At 49.9% G+C, this 21,658-nt stretch overlaps 1 protein-coding gene across 3 annotated transcripts in view; it reads right to left on the bottom strand.

Moving 5' to 3' along the window:
- Positions 1-21,213, bottom strand: part of WTIP (WT1 interacting protein) — a 78,703-nt gene extending 57,490 nt beyond the window's left edge. For all 3 annotated transcript variants that reach the window (XR_013938517.1, XM_080552832.1, XM_080552833.1), the window contains exon 1: positions 19,580-21,213. Coding sequence is in view for 2 of the 3 variants with exons in the window: in XM_080552832.1 (XP_080408958.1) it covers positions 19,580-21,077 (1,498 nt within the window). In the remaining variant the exon portion in view is untranslated. The remainder of the gene's footprint in view (positions 1-19,579) is intronic.
- Positions 21,214-21,658: the final 445 nt, after the last annotated feature.

Here is a 21,658-nt window from a genome sequence, read left to right as displayed (position 1 = left end):
AAGTCAGGAAAGGAGTTGCTGGGACCAGTTCCAGGCACAGCACTGCTGATCAGGACACTGGAGCCAAGCTTTACCTGCCTGAAGGAATCTGTGCTGCCAGCAGGTCAGCAGGGCTTGGCATCTGCCTATTCCAGCCTGCTTAAATACATCGGCTGTTCTGTTTGGCTGGAAACTTTCCAAGGTTTCAGACGTAGGGTGAGGTGACGGGTGCGAGTTTGAAAAGACAGAAGGCTGTAGAAATGACTCTGGCACCACCCTCCCCGACTCTGTATTTTAGCAGCTATAAACTCAGCAAATCTCTGTGCTGGTGAATTAAACCCTGGCAGCTCCAGGTCAGCATCGCAGAGCGGGTAATGTCATGGGAGCCAGTATCAGCTCTGATTAGCAGCTGCTGGAAACTGGAAGGCTTTTGTTACTGTTAAAGTAGATCCACCCAATCACGCAGTGAAAGCCTGAAGCTAGTACAGCAAATGCTTATTGCTTCATACAGTATGTGAAATTACTGCTCTGAACCATGAAATTACTGACACTATCTGCACAGAGTTCATCCTGCCTTGGCCACAGCCGGCGTGCCTCTGCATAACTTTCTTTTGTGCGAATATCTAACTCTGCCATGGAGCCTCGTGACGGCACAAGGCATATCACAGGGCTATTGTTCTCCACAGTGTTTTACTTACACTGACACTTGGTTTACAAATATTCATTCATTTCTCTGCTTCTTGATTTAGTGCATGGCAGTTCCAGGATAATTTATACTTCTCACTTGGCATTTATAGAAGGATCTTTTGCTACTGAGGCAACAAACTGGAAGACCAAATAGTGCTTGTGGGCTGCATTATGATCTGTGCCGCTTTGGGTTGCGATGTCTGATTCAGAACTCAGCTGACTGCTCAAGCTTCATGCCCAAGTTGACAACCACAGCTAGAAGCACAAGGGGACTTGCAAATAATTTCAACTGCATTACTGGGAGAAAAAAAAACAAACCTGCTTCTAAAAGCACCTTGTTATTACTGGGATTATCAAAGCAAGGAGACATACAGCTGTGAGCAAAGCAGAGCACCACTGGGAATGACCAACTCTTTCAGGCAAAGTATGTCTATAAAACCCCTTCCACATCCTACTCACCCTCCCACTGCCTAACACCTCACTGGACACGCATCCTATCACAGCTACATTTACAGGGTTTATGTGGGTGCCGTGCCACACCTACCTCCAGCTGTTCGCCAACACCCCGTGACAAGGCATTACCGTCCCTTCAGATCCACCAGCAGAGCTGGCTGGGTCTGCCCCCAGCCATCCAATTTCACCCCAAAGGGCCAGGTCAACAAGGCCTTTCAGCTTAAAATGCTTACCTTGGCTTTTTTCACCTGACACATAGTGAAGTGTGAACATACAATTCAGACCGCTTGAGGAGTGGCAATTTCCAGCACAGTGGTAGCAGCGATCAGATGACAACAGGCTGAGGCCAGCAAAAACCTGAGCTTGTATGACTGCTGGCAGGGAAGGACACACCACCGCATCCAGGGGCTGCCAGGTAAACCTGACAGAGAGGCATAGAAGTTACCCATACAGCAGAAATGACTTTTGCTCCTGAAGACCTTGGTTTCAGCCCAGAAAGATCTAATCCAAAAGATCCAAAGCAACACCCAAAGCTCCCTGGTGCTCCTGAGCACATTTCTTGTTGGGAAGGTGATTCATGAGAGTGCTGAGGGTGTTCAGCAAGTCATTTAGCTTCCCAGTCTTGGCTCCTTTATACAGGAAAGGGGAGCCACTGACACCTATGCAGTTTTCAAAGAAAAGACAGTTAAGCCTTCTGAGACAACGCTGGAGAGATAATCAATTAAATACTTGAGCTCCAAAGAATCCATACAGCCAAGTAACAGTGACACGGAAAGCACCAGCAGTGCAGCCCAAAACCGCTGAATTACCCAGCATGTCAGACCTAGAAACATCAGCTGCACGCAGGTCAAGCTGGAGAGACATTTCATTGCATTCTCCTGACATCGCCTGTATGAGTCATCACTAATATATGGCAGAAAAAGGTCATATATTACAGCTGCCTTCCTTGACATATTTAAAATGGGTTCATGATTAAATAGGGAGACCAGTCAAAAAGTTTCCAGGTGCACTTTTCTATTTTCTTAGATAATGGTCTATTTCCAGAATGAGCATGACATTCTGGAAAAGGCATGACATTATATAACCACATTGGGTTATAAATTCAACAGCTCCTTCCATGAGCACTACCCCAGCATTGTGCACTGACATCAGCCCCGTACTTGTACCACCTACCCCGCTAAGGTGCCACAGTCATTGGTGTCCCCTTCCAACATGGAGGTTATCATTTCTATAAACACTATAAACAGGTTTTCTTAAATAAAAAGCATGCACATAGGTAAATATTATACAACAGTGTTTAAAAAGACAGAACTATTCACTCAAGGTAAGCTGGAAATCACCTAAAAACCTCAGTGACCTTAAACACAAACTGGTTGGAGGTTTAAGTCATTGCAAGTGAAGTGACTCAAGGATGCTTTCGAAACACGGTGGGGAGGGTGGAACATACCTTCCTGTAAGGGCATCCAAGGATAGCAATTTCAGAAAGTCATTTGCTATAGGCTTCTCACACCTCCAGCTCATGAAACGTTTTAATTCTAAAATAACTATTCTGGCAAGCCCCATTTTCCCTGCCCTGGCTACAGTGAAAGCCTAGTCCTTCACCGGGCAGTAAGGCCCAGGGAGGAGCTCAACGCTAGTGCAAACAGTGGAGCTCCTCTTCCAGCAGGACAGGAAGACTCGCAGACCATAAGAAAAAAGCCTGCCCTGATCTAGCAAAACAACAACCCTGAAGACAGCTGGTCAAATACAGCACTGGCAACATGTAAACAGGATATTCTAATTTTGCTTTCTTCACCTCCCTATCCCCTGGGAAACAGTAACACTAAATGCTATATATACAGGCTCATTTCCTTCCTATGGATCCAACTGGAAAAGAAAAAAATATCAGAAAATGAACGTATCGCCAACATCCACTGCAAGATGAGTCAGTCTTCTACAAACCTGGCCAGTCCCACACATTCAGCTGCTCTCCAGCACAGACCAAAGGCATACAAATAGCATTGTTTAACTTTTTGTGTCCGTCTCCTGGTTGCAATGATTCTTACCAGAGGACAATTCTGAGCTTTGCATAACCATGCTAGACCTGAGCTCATTTCCATCTTCTGTGACTTGCTCTCCAAAGCCAGACAGCACTGTTTAGACCCTTAGGAGTGAGAAAATCTCACTTCACTCAATAGCAGCCTTTCCCCTGAAACAGGCAGTGTCAGTGCAGTAGATGAGGCCATTCTCCAGTGATGGAATAAAATCAGCTTTACAGCTCAGTACCACATAAAAAAGAAGCTACACAATGTAAAGTACTGATGGTTAACTTTGTATTGGCATGATTTCTGCTAGGTCAGGTATCAACTGTCTGGACTGCTTTGACTTTTTGCTGGATCAGGTATTGCCTGTTCTGGATCAGGTAACAGTCTGCTCTCCAGCAGCTGGCATGAACTCCAGGGTACGTGGTCTGTCTGGCTAATTCAACAGAAATGTGAACACACACAATCTATGTCCAGTTTAGTGCTGCTAAATGATCCAGGAATGCACAAATATCACACTCAGTAACATCGCTCTTCGCCTGCTTCACTGTCTCACTCATCTTGATGCAAAATAGGAGCAAAGTGGATATAAAAGGACAGAAAATGGGGGAAGACGAACAGAGACAGTTTTCCCAGATGAAAAGAGCAGGGAAATGGACATGGTTATAGCATTCAAGTAAATTCTGTGCACACTTTGGTCTGTGTTCACCATCTGTTCTGTACCATCTCCCAACAAGTGACAAACCATCATCCAGACTTAGAAGACTGCAGGCCTAGAGCCTCGCTTGGTTTTGCCACCACCCAACTTTTATGTTCGCATGGACAGACTGGTGGCAGAAATGCCTGGGCTCCTCTGCAAAAACTGGGCACAGAGGAAAAGAAGTAAAAACCGCTGACCGCGTTGTCTTAGAAAGGACGTGAAACTCTAACTACAATGTGGTTTTGGCATAACCTGCTCTTTTCACCACCTGCCCACTGCACCTGCAGCCACAGCCCGGCCCACCATGTCTACAGAGAAACCTGCAACTACTTACCGAAGTGCTAAGCTGCTTCTGTTAAAGAACACGTGTCCTGCAACAGCAGCTTGGCACAGAGATGGCTGATGTCGAAGTCTATTTGCTTGAGGGATGAGAGGAATTACCTTTAGAAAGGATCCCTGTGCAGAGCACTGGTAAGCTGGTGCCTAGTGAGCACTGTCTTCACAAAGCAGGTGTGGGCAGCTGCCAGCCAGCCCTCAGTGCTGGGGACCCGACCGCACATCACAGCAGGCCTGCTCCAAAACTAGCACCAGGTGCTCCCTCCACACTTACCCTACATCCTCTTTCTTAAGCCAAATTTTAGAATGAGGACTCCGTTTCTCATGAAGCGGGATGTCAGGCAGAATCAAGTCAAAGTAGCGAGCAAGGTGTGAGCCTTCTCTCCCAGTCCCGACACTCAGCACAGCACCCCACTGCCCAGACAGCTCCCATTTAGTGAGCAGTACATCAGCTCCACCCATGGCCACCAGATAGGAAAGGAGCTGTGGCTTCATTTGTAGCAACACTTACAGAAACACTACTAAAACAGAGTGGAGTAAACACCTCTCAGATAATTATTCATTAAAACTATTTAGAGGAAGCAAAAAATGCAAAACCAGGGAAAGAATGAGCAGACAGAAAAGACTGAAGGGCTAGAAAGGCAATTTTCCACTTTGTTAGTTTCAGTAAAAAATCTCCAAATAAATGTGAACTTACACAATTTATCAGTCAAACCTCCCCTCTGTTTTGAAAGGTTATACAAAGTGGTGAAACGTTAGTTAATTATGTCTTAGAGGATGAGCTAAAAAGTAACAAATGTGTAATCCTCTCATAATTAAAATAATAATAAAAGTCACCGCTTAACTGATATGAGAAGGCTCTATTCATAGCAGCTAAAAGGAACATTCATTCCTCTTTACATCATCCCTTCAGTGTTATGTCTTGATAAAATTTTCAACAGCAGGTGAAATCACTAAAAATTGGAACCTGTGAAAAAGTTTCCTATCTGGTTTTAATTAACATACTCAGCAAAGCACAGAGGAGCAATAGAGAGTGGTAACCACAGCTGAGCTGTCTGTTCATCGTTACAGAGCAGGTGGAAACCCCACCAGTGCCAAGCACTTCCCTGCTATTAGAGCAGCGGTTCACATTCGAATCGTGACAAGAAGAATAAAAGATAATTCACAGCTGATTATGATCAACATAGTAATTGCTGGCAGTCTTTTAAGTTTCCGAAGGATCCGCCTAAGAAGTGGGCACTATAACCACTGCTGCCGAGACTGGCTGAGACCAAGCCAGTCATTCAGGACCAGCGTGCAAATCTCTCAGTTGCGATGCTCGTTGTCACTTGCTAAACACTGCAGCACAAACTAATGCAACCATTCCCTTAACTTCAGCTAAGTCCTTTCGGAACCTTTCCTTTCACTGTATCCACTAAGAAATAAATTTGTAAATGTCCCCTTAAAAAAAAATGCACAAAACTTCGTTTGAATACTAGCTAAAAGAATTAGTGTATTTGGTTTTGTTTTCTTATTGATTACTAGAGCCTTTGTTTCCAGATGAATCCAGCCTCTTCTGTGATTATATCCATGGAAATAAGGGTAGCTTTTTCTAAATCAATGAAGAGTCTCTCTACTGGGCTGTCTTTGTAAGGTTAAGAGCAAAGTACAGTCATTACTAAGCTGGTGCCTACATGTTCCCTGCTTCTCCTACTGGTGCTTTTGAGAGAAGGATTTTATTATTTTGGGAGATGAGTTTTTGTCCAATGTATAGAAGAAATCATTGTTCAACCTCCATTAAACAGATTCTGTTTCAGTCTAGTATCATACACAAAATATCTCCTCTAGTTATTGTCCACAATAGCCAAGAAGAGAGATGTCTCCTCAAACCAAGCAAGAAAAACTAAGCAATCAGTACAACTGGCTGTTGTTCCCAATTGATTTTCATCTGATAGCTTCGATCCCTATGTTTCCTTACACCAACTGACACATTACAAAGATATACAGTGTGACATAGGAGTTAGCTGAGCAACTTACACCTTACTCCCCCCCAAAAGTTAAAAAAAAAACTATGTTCCTCTACAGCACTAGTTTTAAAACTCAATCCTTTACTTGCTGAAACATAATTAATACCCAAGCATCTACTAACAGAAAGACCTGAAATACTGGGTGTCTCCCAACCAATGATTTCTCTAGCAACTTCTTTCCCAGTACAATATTGCCCAGAGCACTATTTGCTATTATTTCTAAGTGACCTGATCTAGGAGCCCTTCAAGAAGAAAAAAAAAACTTGAAACATCATTCCTGTTTAGAATTAAGCATGTGGACTGTTCTCTGTTCAGATCTACACTCCAGCCATCACAGAAAAGCCTCGTCTCCCTCCCCCCGCAGGCATAGAATTCAGTGCCTGGTGCTGAGCTGCAGGATAGAAACCAAACATGGGACTATTCGGTATGAAACAGTCATGCTTGTGACAGTTTGTAATAACTATTGTCTAAGAACACCAATTTAAAAGTTCCCCAAATGCACACGCCTGTGAGCTGCTCAGTCACAGTGGGTACTCCCAGAGTGACTCCCCCTCTGAAAAGCTTTCCCCCAGCCCCAATTCTGCACGCTTTTTCCTCTGGTTTCCAAATACCACAGCAAAATTCACAGCAACCTTGAAGGACCAGAGCAGCTACCTCCTTGCAGAAGCCACAGCCTTTGGCCCGTACAAGCCTTTTTGCAGGTTCAGAAAGGACAGAAGTCAAGGTAGGGTCAGCTTCCACAGAAAGGATCAGAAGAGAGTAGGGAAGTACCATGACCATCAGGATCAGCTGGTGCACGTTCTCACCCAGCTGCACAGGCTGGAAGCCCCCGGGGTGACACACAGCACTGCAGGGGAGCAGGGCAGCCGGGCCCATGACTTCCCTGCTCTGCCCTGACCCACGGCAATGGCCTTCAGCAGCTTCTCAGCTCATCTCCCCACCTGCAGAGCAGGGCTCGAAATTCCCTGCACGGGCACTGTGCGGACTGACCTAGTTGGAAATGAAAAGCCTCTAAGCCAAAACACTCATTATTCATGGCGTACTTTGTCCAAAAACTGAAAGAAACCCTGCTTCCCCCCAGACCTCGTGATGCACCCTTTCTCTGACCCCACAATAATGTACCTCTAGGCTTCCCAATTCTGCCAGTCCTTTACCAAGCCAAACACCCAGCAATTTCAAAGGAAGCTCTGCTCGTGAAGGACTCCAAGACTTGGCCTAAGCTCAGGAGCTAGGTTTTTTTTCCCCCCTTCTCTTTCACAAGCTATGGAAATAAATCGGACCCAAGCGAGGCAGAGTGGCCAGGCAGGGTGAGGCCACCACAGCAGCCAGATGGGCCCAAGGTGCTCCTTCCCCACCGGTGTCAGCCCCAGCAGGCAGGCGGGCAGAGCCCCTGCGAGGCGAGAGCAGCAGCAGCAGGGAAAGGCAGAGCCTCACGCGCTTGGCACCCCAGGAAGCAGCCTTGCAAGTCTGCACCTGGAGTATCTTCAAAGTATTTTCTTTGTGAGCAAATGCAAATTAGCCTCTGGGGATCACCTCTTTCTGGGCTGGTTCTTCACCAGCCTGAATCCCTCCCAGGTGTGGAGCACAGGCTGAGGAAATGTTTTCCCAAAAAAGTAATGTCTGTTCGCTCTTATACCCCGTGTAAGGCTGTTCCAGCCAAACCCAAACTACCTCTTCTCTTTTCTCCTATACCTAAGAGGTCAGGGAGGTAGTGGGTGTTTTATGTATGTTTTGGTTGTTGCTTTTTGTTTCAAAACACTACCACCACAGCACCATCTGGCACTCCTGAGTCCTTCCAGCCCCCAGCACAGTGGCTCTCTGAAGCTGCAGGGCTATGTAGGACTTGGTCAGTGAATTATCGTGTCACCACCCTGCCAGAAACCGCAGCAAGGGGCAAACCTTGCTTTGTACCTGCCCTGTGCAGCAGTCACACGCAACTCCAAGCCCCAACGAGCACCAAACTTGCCATGGATTTGATTTTTCTCCTCTCAACAGAGCAGTGACCCGTGTTGAAGACATCGCTTGTGCTGGTGCCAGGAAGCCTTGTGCCACTCTTGCAGGCCTAGCACAGGAATGCTCTCCCCCTAAGCTCACGTACAAAAATAACACTTGGAGAGTCTCCTTCCAGGCCACACAAAGCAAGAAGCTTCTCTCAAATTGTTTGTGAAACAGTATTTGAATCCACACCTGATAGCCTCCAAAACATCAGGAAAAACTAAGCATCAGTGAGCAGGACCACTATTTTGCTGCAAAAAATGCAACCAAAGGAAAAAAGGGCACTAGTACCTGGAGCCCTAGCAGTTCATTTGCAGCTCAAGCAGCATCAGGTGGCTCTACATGACCATCTGCAAACCAGAGACCAGTGCGTCTCACATGTCCATACACCATCAGCCATGCCCATGGCTGCTCTGTGCAACCTCTCCAGTGAAATGAGAAATCTATTTTTCCATTTAATGTTTAATTTTTCACCTTTTCATAGCGTTCCGGTGTTATTTCAGACTTCACATTTAGCACTGCTTACAAGAAATTCCTATCTAACACTAACCTGTCCACAGCCAAACTACAACTCCCCTCAAGTACAACTGCAAAACCTCCAAATGTTTCGTAGATTGACTGCCAAAAAAAAGATGCTGGTAAAGGATTAAAAAAAAAAAGGGGATGGCTGGGCATAATAAAAACACCCAAAAACACTAGGTGTGACATTCTGCTAGCACTATGATGTTGTCCTTGCCCCATTAGAACAAAGTTACCCAGCTCCAAGTATTTGCTCAACAATACTCTAAATAAGCACCTCTGAGAAACCGTGCGACAAAAGGCCACACAAAACCACCGCAGCAGCTGACAGAGGGCAAACAGGGACAGCAAAGCAAGAGGATGCTCAGAGCCCCCACTCTTACCAGCTAGCAGGACTCGCTCTCCACATCCTAGCCCCCATGTGCAGCTCAGCAGCACCATCTTACCCTGTCCGTGGGGGTTTGCCCTTGTTGTGCAACAGCACTAGGGAAAAATCGCGTCTCACGTTTTTTTCAAAGTTAAGTCACTAAGGTCTGCACTGACCCAGTGTTTTTTCACTGGAGCAAATGCATCACGATGTGAACCAGTGCCGACTTACAGAGCTGCACCACAGAGGCTCGGCCCTGCTCTGGCCAGGAACAGGTAAACCAAGCCAACACACTTTCTAAGAATACCAGCTACTGACCTACACTTCAGAAAATTACATGCTTATTTCTCAAACCAGCTCAAAATCTGGACTCCAATACACTTGATTGTTGCACAGCTCTGTTTTCTATTGAGTGTTTAGATCTGGGAAACATGGCTTTGATTAAAAATGGGCAATCCACCAATTACAGAGAATTTTCACATAACTGCTTGGCAAAAGAAGAGCTGCAGCAGCATTAGCCATTCATTAAAACTTCTCCTTTGCCTCTGAGGACTTAGGTGTTTCCCCCCAACTGTCCCTGAATATTGGGATGCTGAAGGTTAATAACATAGCAACTGCCACAGCGCGGAGAGAAACGCTGAGACCCAGGATTTTACCACTTCCAGCTCTTTCTGCTTCCCAGTATAATCAGCAGTTTTGTAAGTCTCAGCTGATGTTGGGCTCCAATACTTTTTGCTGCCTTTTTCATTATTTTTAAACATAACAAATAACATTCTCTTTGAATTAATTTAACCCTGGAGAGGTGGGAAGAGTGACAGGTGAGACAGTCCACGGGGACTGTGGATCTAACGCTGCTGCGTTTCATGTCCATGACAGAACGGGCAGGGCAGCAGCACGCGGCTGGCTTAGCACGCCTCCTTTGAGCTGAGGAAACCACGGGTGAGTGACAAAGTCTATTCACTATCCCCCTGCTCAGAACCATTCCCCCCCTGATTATTTTCCAATCATTCAACATCTGGCCCAAACAAATGAATTTGAGCAGGAATTTCACACCAGGAACAAAGACACCAGAAAACAAAGATCCTGCTCTAACAATACTGAAGGTAACGGCACATGCACGATGCCAGGGAAACGGGATCAGGCCACAGGAGCAGAGACCTGTCCGCTGCCTCAATTCAATCAGGGTCAGCACTAGATTACAGATAAAAAAATTAAAAAAAAATCACACTTCTCCCCAACAAAACCCCTTTTTAATAAAGGGGTCCCACCAATCACACCCTGTACATGTACTAAGTTTTGCAAAGGCCACGCACAGATTCTGCACTCAAAAATTAACCTCAAATTAGAGTTTAATTTGGTACATCCACAAACAGTCGCCTGGCCCCGTGTTTCAAATCCAACACCAGGCCATGCTGACCCCACCAGGGACCTGCACTCAGAACTGGCCTTACCCGAGGGCTCTTTGAAGCCCTACAGACTGGGACCTCCGGCACAGAGGTAACATTTGAGGGGACACTGCAGCAGAACCAGTGATCTGCTAGTCCTGGAGCTTTACTCGTGGGAACCCAGCTCTGTGCAAAGCATGTGCTTTGGGACAAGGCCGCCGCACAGGAGAAAGGTTTATGCAATGACCGCCAGAATGCAATGGTATTTCCCATGCCTGGGAGAGGCCACAGGGTCTCCGTGGACCACAAGAAATATGATCCAAGCGAGCCGGAGCAATGCTAAAGCATCTAAATCTGCACAACTGTCAAACCGAATTTAGGAATGGCTTCTCTTTTCTCTTCATTTTAACTTTGAATTTTTTTAATTTTTTCAAGTGGCCACATTAAAAGGGAGAAAACATCTTGTTTTCACTTTCCAGAAGTTCTGCGGTGTTGTAAGTGAAACTGTTCACCAATTAAACAAATGTTTGGATGGCCAGGAAACCATCTGAGAATCCCCAGCAGTTCTTCCACAATAGCTGTCTGCTTTTCACTAAAACTATAAATACGTTCTGAACCGAAACACATCTTGTTTGGCCAAATTCTTAGAAAAGCAATGGTGTAAACCCAGGCCTGACCTTCAGTCACCTGTTAAATGCCTTGTCATTGCTCACTGCATCCATTCCCTAGCTATTTTGTGACAATACGTGGTATTAATATTCTTCACAGTTGAACACTACCTTCCCTGCACTTCTCCCAGTATCTGCAAATGTGCGTACTAACCCTCACAACAAACAGATGCTTCTGAGTGTTGCTGTCTGCAGTTAAAGGCATTAGAACTAATCATCTCCCCCAGACACAACCATGGGTATTTGTGTTGTTATCCCTACCAGGTCATATCCCTCTTCAAAATCATTTGACTCCCCATCCCTGGAGTTTGCTTATCTTCAGTACCAATTTCTCAAGTCAGTGCTGGAAGCCACGTTCACCCCAAATTTACTTTTCTTATAAAGTTATAGCTCTGGGTGACCTCTCCAGGTCTGGGACTGGGGAATTACCTCTGCTTTTGCTGTGCGCGAAGCAACAACTTTCTCCTCAGAGGAGCCCGAGGAGCTCTGTCACTGCTGGGTACAGCATGCACATCGTGTGCACAGGAATGCCCTAAGCCGTGCACGTAAATAACCAAGCAGAACGGTCACACAGTGCCTCGCCCCCCTCCTCCCCCAGGACTTGGAGCTGATGTGGTTGTTGTAGAAGAGGCTCGGGCTCCTGTGCAACCAGACCCCTTCTTCCAAGCCACGCAATAGCTGCCACTGTTTGCCCCCTTCTCAGGGTAGAGAGGGCCAGGGCTCACAACCACACCAAGCAAGACAACAGCTAACCTGCACTTGTCAGAGCACGTGCACCACTGCAACCCAACCTACACAACGCTTTAAACACAACCATCTAAAGCTTTTATGCAAAACCTGCTCAGGGGAACTCTTCCAGGGTCTCAAATTTGGAAATAGGTGTCACTAGCAACAAATCCTTGCCCCATTTGAGCCTCGCATTGAAAGCCCCTACATGTTTTATATGCACAGTAGTTCTCAGCTGAGCATTAAATGAGTGTTTGGGCTCTGCTGTGCTGTTGTGCTTTTTTTTTTCCCCTTAATGAGTCATAGGCCTTTTCTTAAAAGTTTGCTGGAATACATAAACATGACATTAGAGATTTAGTAAAACCGCTCCAAGAAGCGAGGAATGAAGTTTCAGATGATGTGAAACTCTCCAGCTGGAAGAGATACACGACACGCTTGGCCGTTCTGCTGTGCTCCTCTGTCTCACTGCGCAGCAACAAGGCCACACTGATAGGAAGTTAAAACAAACACGGTGAGGTTAATAGAAAGAGATAACACACACCAGACCAGAAATATCCACTCTGATGTAGCAAGTGGGACAAAATCCACATCGAGAGATGAGATCCACACAAGCAAAGTGAAAAATCACATAAAAATCCAACCCAAACCAGATGTTTATTGAATGATTAGCAGCACTGCTGCTAATTTTAAGAACTAAAGGCTGGTCCTGCTCCCAAATAAGCCAACAGGAATCCTACTGCCAGCCTTGGGAGCCATCACACCCTGGAAGAATCTCTGAGCTGTGCCACATCCCAGCCCCACGTACCACTGTCGTGTCAAGACTCAAACCTTGCAGGCTGTTGAACACAGCCCTCCAATACGAGCCTCTTTAAGCTCATAATAAAGCTTGCTGACACCATGCGCATTCCTGTATGTCCTTCTTTTTTGCTGCTTCAGTTTTGCTTTACATCATACATTCCCACCCCTGCCAGAGAAGAGGCACTTTGTCCGGGGTGGGCATAAATCAAGCACCACATTGTGCTCTGAGCGACGCCCAGTTTCTCCAGCCACAAATTAAGAAGCGATTTTGGACACAGCTGATGCTGACAGCAGAAGTGCTCCACCTTGGCACGCTGCAAGACAAAACGCGTACTTTGAGGCACTGCAGGAGCGGCTGCACCCCCTCTCCAACCAGCAGCACGGGGGGACGTGTGGAACAGGGTCCCACAGGATGCCAGCACCTTCACCCCGGTAAGACCAACCGCCCCAGTGCCTGGCTGGCAGCCAGCCCTCCCCTGACAGCACCGAAGGACACCGCAGATCGCACCCTCTGCGAGTGCCTCAGCTTGGTCCAAAACAAAGGAGATGCCCCCAGTGCTGCAGGGCTCTGCGCCCTGCCAAGGAAAACCCCAGACCACAACTCTGCCAGGACACCACAAAGCACTGCCCCGTGGCAGCTGTGATAGGCAGGAGGCAAAGTCCCCTTCCATTTTTACAGATATTTTTTGGTTTTAGTAAAACAAAACTTTCTGGATTAGTGCTGCTGATTTATTTTCTTTCCATTGCTGAACCACCCTTTTAAACATCTGAAAATGACTTTGCCAGGCTTTTTGGTTTTAATCATTTGAGTATTTGGAAAATTCACTTGCTTTGAAGGCCTTCTAAACATCCAACATGGCTACAACAGAGACATTTATGTCCTAGTTCATTAACCGTGGATATTAACGATGCAGAAAGGATGCCAAAGATAACAGACTGGTATCTCTGCTGCTGCCACCAAGCCAGCAACAGGAGGACGCAAACACAACGCACATCCTCAACACCCACTTCAGAATTACCTCTCCAGTGGAAGATTTCTCTCTGGTTGTATCACTTTTACATTTAAAAGCATCAGCTTCACCTTACTACAGCTACTTTGACAGCTACCCATTACTCCAAATTAGGGTCATTTTCCTATTCTCCAAAATACAATTTAATGGATTCTGTGGCCACTCCTAATTCACCCATCATGGTGTACAAATCTCCAGTGCATGATTTGACACCAAACCAGGACGCCCACACATACAATTCTTTGTAGAGGGTCAGGTACAGAGGCTAAGTAAACAACTGCCTATACCAGACAGGATTATTTTGACTTGGAATCCTGCTTAAGATGTTTCCTTAACCCCTCTAAGAAGGCACACCTGACCATTTTGGGGGGCAGAACAGAACACGGGATGACAAGGGTGTTAAAAGCCTGTTGTTACTTCTGGAAATTTGAGTGCCTCTTAACTGAGGAATGCAACAGGAACATCAGAGCTTGTGACAGAGCCCTGAAACCAGGCAGATCTAACAACTTGCTGACTGCTTTGCACAGCAGCCCCAAGGCTCTACAGTCACCAGCAAGGCAGCAGGCTCCAAACCAAAGCAAACTGCAACATGGGCTCCACTCAGCTCTTACCTTTCTATATCCTATCTCCTTTCTGCAAGGCTATCGACTCTTTGCAACATGTGAGAAGTTTCTTTGCATACATTTCAAATCTAAACAACCTCCTTTACTTCAGATCCAGAAAACTGTGTGTATCGCCCTGTGGCTCAAAACCAACCAGCTGCGATGTCCAGAGAGGTACACCAACACACACATTTCCTAAAGCATACAGTGACAGGGAAGGGTGACCATTAAACCAGGACCTACCACACCATGGCAGCGTATACACCTGCACCAATTCTGCATGGTACATCCAAACCTCTCTAACAGAGAACTTACCTGTGGCAGCCCTAACGGAAGACATGGCAATTCTTGCAAGTCACCATCATCCCCTGCACCCAGTGCATCGCTAACACCGACTAAACCAAAGATTAAAAGCACAACCAACAAAAACAAGCAAAAAACAGTCAAACAACCCCCCCATTCAGAGTCAAGTTTTCTGCTACTGTAGGTAAAGAAGCATCGTCCCAGCTCATTATGCATGCTTCTGTGCAAGTTATAGACACTCAACCTGCCACACAGGGTTATTGCTACCCATGATACAGACATTCAGTACATAAAACTGTACTGCCTGATGTCTTGGTGCAGGACTAGTGACAGGAAGGGGACTCCTGGCAGCGTTGAGTCTCCAGGATGCTACTAATTTATAGGTACCTCAGCATCTCTCGCTGCAGCTCTTCTTTCACCTTCCCCAGTGAAACATCTCTCCCCTCCAGCAGGGCATGAACTTGCTGCATTCTGCCTATCAGATAGGAAATACAAGGGGTGAGGTGGCAGCGAGGGGGTGGGAAGCACCTGATGTGTAGCAGAGATTGGGAAGGGCACCTTCACAAAGGGCACTGCACAGAGGTGCCAACACCGCTCTTCTCTCTAGACTGCACAGACAGAAGACAACTCACTCTCCCCACACCTACATAGTTTCACTGTACTTTTTCATCTTGTTTTTAGTCCAAGATGGTGAGACAATTACTAAATCAATTCTTGCATGGGATCCCACCACCCTGACCAAGATAAGCAGACAGCCCTCATTAGGCAATGGCTGCAGCACAGCAGGGGCTGCCAGGAACACACGTCTGCTGCCTGTGCCCCTCTGTTGGCCCTCCTTCCATTTCTGACAACACCAGCAGAGCCACAGGACAGAGACCTTGTCTGAAAACAACATCCCAATCAGCGTGACAGGGTGACATTTCCCTGCCCAGCAGATGACAAGTCACAGGTTTACAGTCAGTCCCAAAAGGATTGCTCTGACTTGGATGGGTATGCCAAAATTCAGTTTTTGCCTTAAACTTTCTTTTTCAACACCTAGCCATCAGCCTGAAGGTTTCTGCAAAGTAAATAGAATTTAAGCCAGCGCCTGAGCTGCTGACGTCCCAACACCCACGAACGTCCTGTTGACACCTCAGAATGCACATTCAATTTTAAACATCCCCAAAACACAGCTTTGGCAGTTTACCTCATTGCATACAAAGCCCATCTGAGAACAGTTATGGAATTGAGTGAAATTACTTTTTTATTGCTTCTGTTCTCAGCATCTGCCAGTAAACTGAGCACGCTTACTGAACCGTCAGTACCTTGAGAGGGGACGGACAGAGGTCCCCAGAGGGGACCCCAGAGGGGTTTAGGATGAAGCAGTATGGGGAGAGGCAGCTGTACCTGCTTCCCCTGCAACACGAGCACGAAAGCTCACAGTTCTACCAAGGGCAGACTGCTGCCAAAGGAACAGCCTCAGCCTCCCTGTGCCCTTTGTCTGCACCCTTGGGTCAGCCCCAGCCATCTCATTCATCCCTTCACGCGGTGAATCCGGAGCAGCTCACGGATCCAGCCCAAAACAACCCTTCCTATCTCCTTCCTTTTTTGCAGGCGTTCTTTTCTCCGAGCTCAGTGAGCACATGTGGCTGCAACATGCTGGTGGGAGCAGTTGGAAGTGGCAGGGTGCTACTTCTCAGCTGTGCAACTGGGAGCAGGGCAGGCGCAAGGCACTTTTTGCAGCATTGCTGCTTTTGGTCAGACTAAACCAATCGTGTAATGAAGCTTTCCTTCTCTCTACAAATGCACTGAAGCCTGCTGGAAGAAAGAGTAGGATGGAGAAGGTGAGGCAGCAAAGCTCCCAGCACAGCACTGCTCAGAGCCAGCTGCAAGCCCCGAGATCTGCCAGGACACACCATCCAGTTCCCCCAGAGCCTCTCCAATGCTCAGATGCTGTACATGCCCTGATCACAGGACACTTCAGCAGGTCCCCAAGGGCAAAGCCAGCCCAACAGGGGTGCTGTGTCTGGGCAGTGTTACTAAAGGACACTGGTTCTTGACCCTTCTCTCTGCGTCCTTCTACTAAAGCTTCTGTGTTCTGACTTGGGGCAGACACCTGATCCAGAAGTGCCACCCTGCCCATCTCATTCCGGAAGAGGAAAGGGCAAAAGCAATGACAGCAACAGCAGCTTCATCTTGTATTTATCTTCCCCAGACTACGGGCTCCTTCTGAAATGGAGCAGTGATGTTTGGGAGAGCAGCCAGGACTGCCAGCACAAGCATGGTTAGGGGAACACCCAGGCTGACCCACAACCAGAACGAATGCAGGGTACAGTTATTCCTCCTCCAAGCAGGACTGGTTAGTCACTTGACCTCAGATACAAAATAACCCACTGTCCAAATTTTGGAAGTTGTATTTGGATGGAAGACAGAACACAGTGGTCTGCAGACAGCACCGTGTGGAATAGCCCTCACTTTGAATGGACAAAGTAAGAACCGCTGTATTCTTTCCTTGGGGGCAGGGGGATGCAGAGAACACAGTAAAATTACATCAGCGTCACCACTTGAACATTTATTCACCAGGCAATTGAGCTCATCTAATTAAGGAGTATTAAACCATCTGCTCTGTTGACTATGGGCTTAACATTTCTGTTCTCCATGGGCATCACGGGGCACTGCAATTGCTTTCAGAGTGTGTCAGACACGAGTATGTGTGATGCTAGAAATGAATGCATTTCTGCTCACTTCTTTTTACTAACATTACGAACTTCCCAGAAAAGTCAACCTAAATAACCTGCTCCTGTACCTGTCAATAAGCAGACTTCTCCTCATGCTGGGCTTTCTCCTTGTCTCTGTCCCATCTGCCTGCAGTTATACCAGACCAAATCCCTACATGCTCACTCAGCCAAAGCTCAGCATTCACTTCTATGGGTGATCTGAACCAGAAATGCAGGATCGAGCCCACCAGGATTTACTAAAACCTTGACGACTTAGACAAGTCAGCCCTCTTCTCTTACAGCACCCCAGTTTTCTGGATTTCATCTACTTCTAAGGTGCAAGTTGTGGCAGTGACTCTGCTGCTATAACAAATACCTACGGGGCAGCTGGTACGTATGTTACCAGACATAAAGGCACAAGCTTACTGCCGATCCGACACAGGACACATCTGCCGAGGCTTAGGGCATGCTGCAACATGTTGCTAGAGAATATACATGCAAGTAGTGACACTCACAACAGGTAAGTCCTTATAAATAAGAAAAACCCACCCACACCACAGATTCCTGAGGCTGCTCCTGGAGCCCCTGATCACACCCAGCTTCCCTAGCCACCGGAAAAGCCTCTCAGAGGGTCAGGACAGCTGTAAGGTATGTTTCTTACTCAAAATGCCTTTTAGTTCTGTCTCTCACTGCACACCACTGATATTTTGAAGGTAACATTTCTTGGTGTTAGCACATTAATTAATCCCCCTCTGCCCCTATGCGGCTTCTGCACGTACTCATGAGTGACCCGTTATTGACCCCAGCCGGTGATGGGCCTGCCAGCACCTGAAGCCCCACACCAGGTGCAGTGGCCCGCCATCAGCTTTCTTCTTCAGCCCTGCACAGGATGGATGGAAGCACAGCGAGGCTGCCGCAGTAAGCTGGCACTGTATTCAGCCTCCTTTGTCCAGGCACAAGAGCTTGTAAAAACAATACCGCCGCACTTCACAGAAAGGCTTTCCTAGTAAGACAGGGCACCACTCGCTCAGCTACCTCAAGCGATCCGTCCAGGTCTGTCTCACTACAAGCACACAAAGCCGTATAACTCCTCCCTCCCGCACAGAGCACACCCATGCTACACCGAAAGCAGCCTCAAACTTTAGCGTTTAAATCACAGGCTGAGGTAACATGCGTCTCCATCTCGAACAACACTTGTGTCAGTCGGGGATCACACTACCAGTGCCCAGCCAGCACACAAAGGCTGAGGTACCCGTCCCCTCAGAGGCTGTGGACTCAGCAGTTCCCACACAGGGCCACTGCTGGGTGCTGACTGAGCTCCTCGTGACCCTGAGCCCCCCACCTCCCCAGGCCTTGTTCTCCCTTCTCTGACAGGAGTTCCCCCCCACAGAGCCCACAGCCCCAGTTCAAGCTGCTCCCAAGGGCTGCCCAGGTCCAGCTGCCCTACCCAGCCATCGCCTGGCTCATCCCGTCCCCAGAGGAACGGGGCAGTATTTGTACGCTCCAGGATTATCTTTCAAAGGCATTTTGGCCTTTATCACCCAGTACAAAATAAAAGACACAGGAACTTTGACACGACTACAAAGCATGTTCACGTGTTTCAAGAAGTTGCTTTTGTTCTATAAAGAAGCACTGAAGATACCCGGATGACTACCAAAAAGCTGACACCACCTCACCAAGGACAGACAAGTCTGCTCTCCCCTGACCTCCCCTCACGTGCCAGGGATGACACCGACCCCTACCAGACTCGTGCGCGGCACGGACCTGTAAGGCCTCACGGGGTGGAAACAATGCTGGGATGCCACAAGCACTCTGAACTAGGACAACGTAACTGAATGAGGCACTAAAACTGCTTCACCAGCCAGGCTCATTGTCTTTAACAACTTAAACGTTGTAGATGGCCTGAAAGTATGATCACAAATACCACAGCCTCAGGAGGCTGAACTTTATCGATGAAGGCAAACAAGCAAATCAGTGTGAACCCCAACAGCTTCTGTAACACTTCAGACAAGTCTCCTATCTGCACCTGGAAGGGGAAGAGTCACAAAGCCTAGCAAACAAGAAATAGAAGATAAAACACCAGGTACGAGGCAAAGTGCAAACGCTTCTGACACCAGTTAGAAAGACAGTATCTGTGGTGAGCCAGCTTTCTCTTGCAATGACCGGAGGCTTCAGTGGGTAACTGGCCCAGAGCAGTTCTGGGCATCACACCCACACCTTCCCCAGAGCTAAAATCACCCAGCTCCAGGCAGGCCCCGCACACCATCACCTTCTAGCCGCTCGCCCCCTCCAGGCCCCACACCCTGCCTCCCCGAGCGGGTCACTCACCGAAGTACTCCTTCTTCATGTGCATCTCCAGCTCCTTCTCCAGCTCCAGCGTCAGCGCCTCCAGCCTCCTCTCCGCCTGGCTGGGGCCGCTCTCCCGGCTCGGCGTCACCTGGTAGGGGAGCTTGAATTTGGGAGCCGAGGCCGAGCCTTTGGTGGGGCTGTAGGCGTAGGGGGACGCGGCGTCGGGGCCGCCACCGCCAGCCGGGTGCTGCTGGTCGTGGCGCGGCGGGGACTGGGCATGGATCTTGTGGTAGCCATCGGGCAGCTCGGGCACCACGCAGTCCTCCTGCAGGCCGGGCCCCAGCAGCGAGGAGCGGGGCGAGGGCAGCTGCAGCTCGGGGTAGGCGCTCATGGAGCCGCGGGAGCTCCGCGAGCTCTGGCTGGAGATGCTGGAGCGGGGGCTGACCACGGCAGCGCCCTGCACGCCGCGGCCCTCGGGGGGCCCGCAGAGGCTGGAGCGGGGGCTGGCCACGGCCAGGCCGGCGGCAGCGGCCCCGTCCAGCTCGGCGCCGCCCGGCGGGCCGTACCTGGAGTCCGAGTAGCTGGAGCGGGGGCTGGTGGGGCACGAGTACTGGCTGGCGGTGCTGGAGCGGGGGCTGGCGTGGCGCTGGTCGTAGCCCATGCTGATGCCGCTGGTGCGGTTGCTGCTGGGCTTGCTGCCGCCGCCACCGCCGCCGTCGTAGCTGGTGAGGCTGGCGCGGGGGCTGGAGTGCTTGCTGGTGTCGCTGGCCGTGCTGGCGTAGCTGGAGCGGGGGCTCAGCGCCGCGCCGTCGTACTGCACCAGGCTGCCGCGGGGGCTGCCGTACTTGTCCTGCCCGGGCACCACCAGGCTGGAGCGGGGGCTCGAGAACTTCTCGTAGGGCAGCGAGCACCCCGCGCCGCCCAGGCTGGAGCGGGGGCTGGAGAACTTGCCGTGCTCGGCGCCGGGGCCCGGCGAGGCGGCGGCTGCGGCGGGAGCCAGGCTGGCCCGGGGGCTGGCGGCTCCGTACTTGCCGTCGGGGCCCCCGGCCGCCCTCCCGCCGCCCTTGGCCACGTAGCCGCCGTCGTAGGCGCTGCCGGCGGCGTAGCGGTAGCCCTCGGCCGAGTAGCGCTTGCCCTTGTCGGGGAAGCCGCTGTAGCAGGGCAGCGCCACCTCGGAGCGGGTGCACAGCCCCTCCTCGCAGCACGGCGGCCCGGCGGCCGGCGGCGGCGGCTCGGCGCGGCCGTTGGCGGCGCGGAGCGGGGCGGCGGGCGGGTAGGCTTTGCCGCAGGGGGCGGCGGGGAAGGGGAAGGCTTCGGCGGGCGGCGGCGGCGCGGCAGTGCCGTTCATCTTGCGGCCCCGCTGCTCCGCCGGCATGTGGGCGGCCAGCACCCGCTTGGTCTCCTCCAGGTCCGGGGGGAGCGGCGGGTCCCGGCGGCCGCCCCGGCCGTACGGTGCCTCCGGGCAAGGCTCGTAGAGGGACAGATCTTCCAGGAGCTTGGTGGCCTTCAGTGCCATGTCCTCCTCGTACTTCTCCATGCTCGGCCGGAGCCCGGCGAAAGTCTCCGCGAAGGCGCAGTCCAGAGGAGGAAAAGATTAAAAAATAAATAAAGTAAAAAAATAAAAACCCGCCCCCAAAAGAAAGCCCCTCGACAGGACACAGCCGGCGGGACGCAGCTCCTTCCCCGGCGGGCGGCCCGGGCTGCGAGCAGGCTGGGCGGCGATCACCTCGGCGGCATCCCGGCTCTGCACAGCTCGGCGCGGCCGGGCTGCCCAGCGGCGGGCGGCGAGCGGAGGCGAGGAGCCCCTGTGTCACTTTCCAGCCTTAAATAAGTTGCTGGGTCCAGTCAATGGCGCGCTGCGCGGAGGAATTTGCGCTCGGCGGCTCCCTGCCCCCGCCGCCCCCGGCCGGCCGCCCCGCGGCGGGGCCGCGGCTCCTGCCCGCACCCCCGGGCGGGGGCGAAGGCGGCGGCCGGTCCGTGAGGGGCTTCGCGGGGCGGCCGGCGGGGCGCGGGGCGCGGCGAGGCAGGGACTCCTTTGTGTGGGGCAGGAATGCGAGGAAGGAGACTGGGCGCTGCGTCCCGCTGGAATGTAGTTAATGCCGGAGCCAAACAATGATT

The sequence above is a fragment of the Anser brachyrhynchus genome, assembly GCF_964034855.1.
Source record: "Anser brachyrhynchus genome assembly, chromosome: 12".
In the NCBI taxonomy this organism is placed as follows: domain Eukaryota; kingdom Metazoa; phylum Chordata; class Aves; order Anseriformes; family Anatidae; genus Anser; species Anser brachyrhynchus.
Note: the sequence above shows the minus strand (reverse complement) of the source record. Positions and strands in the feature narration are given on the sequence as shown.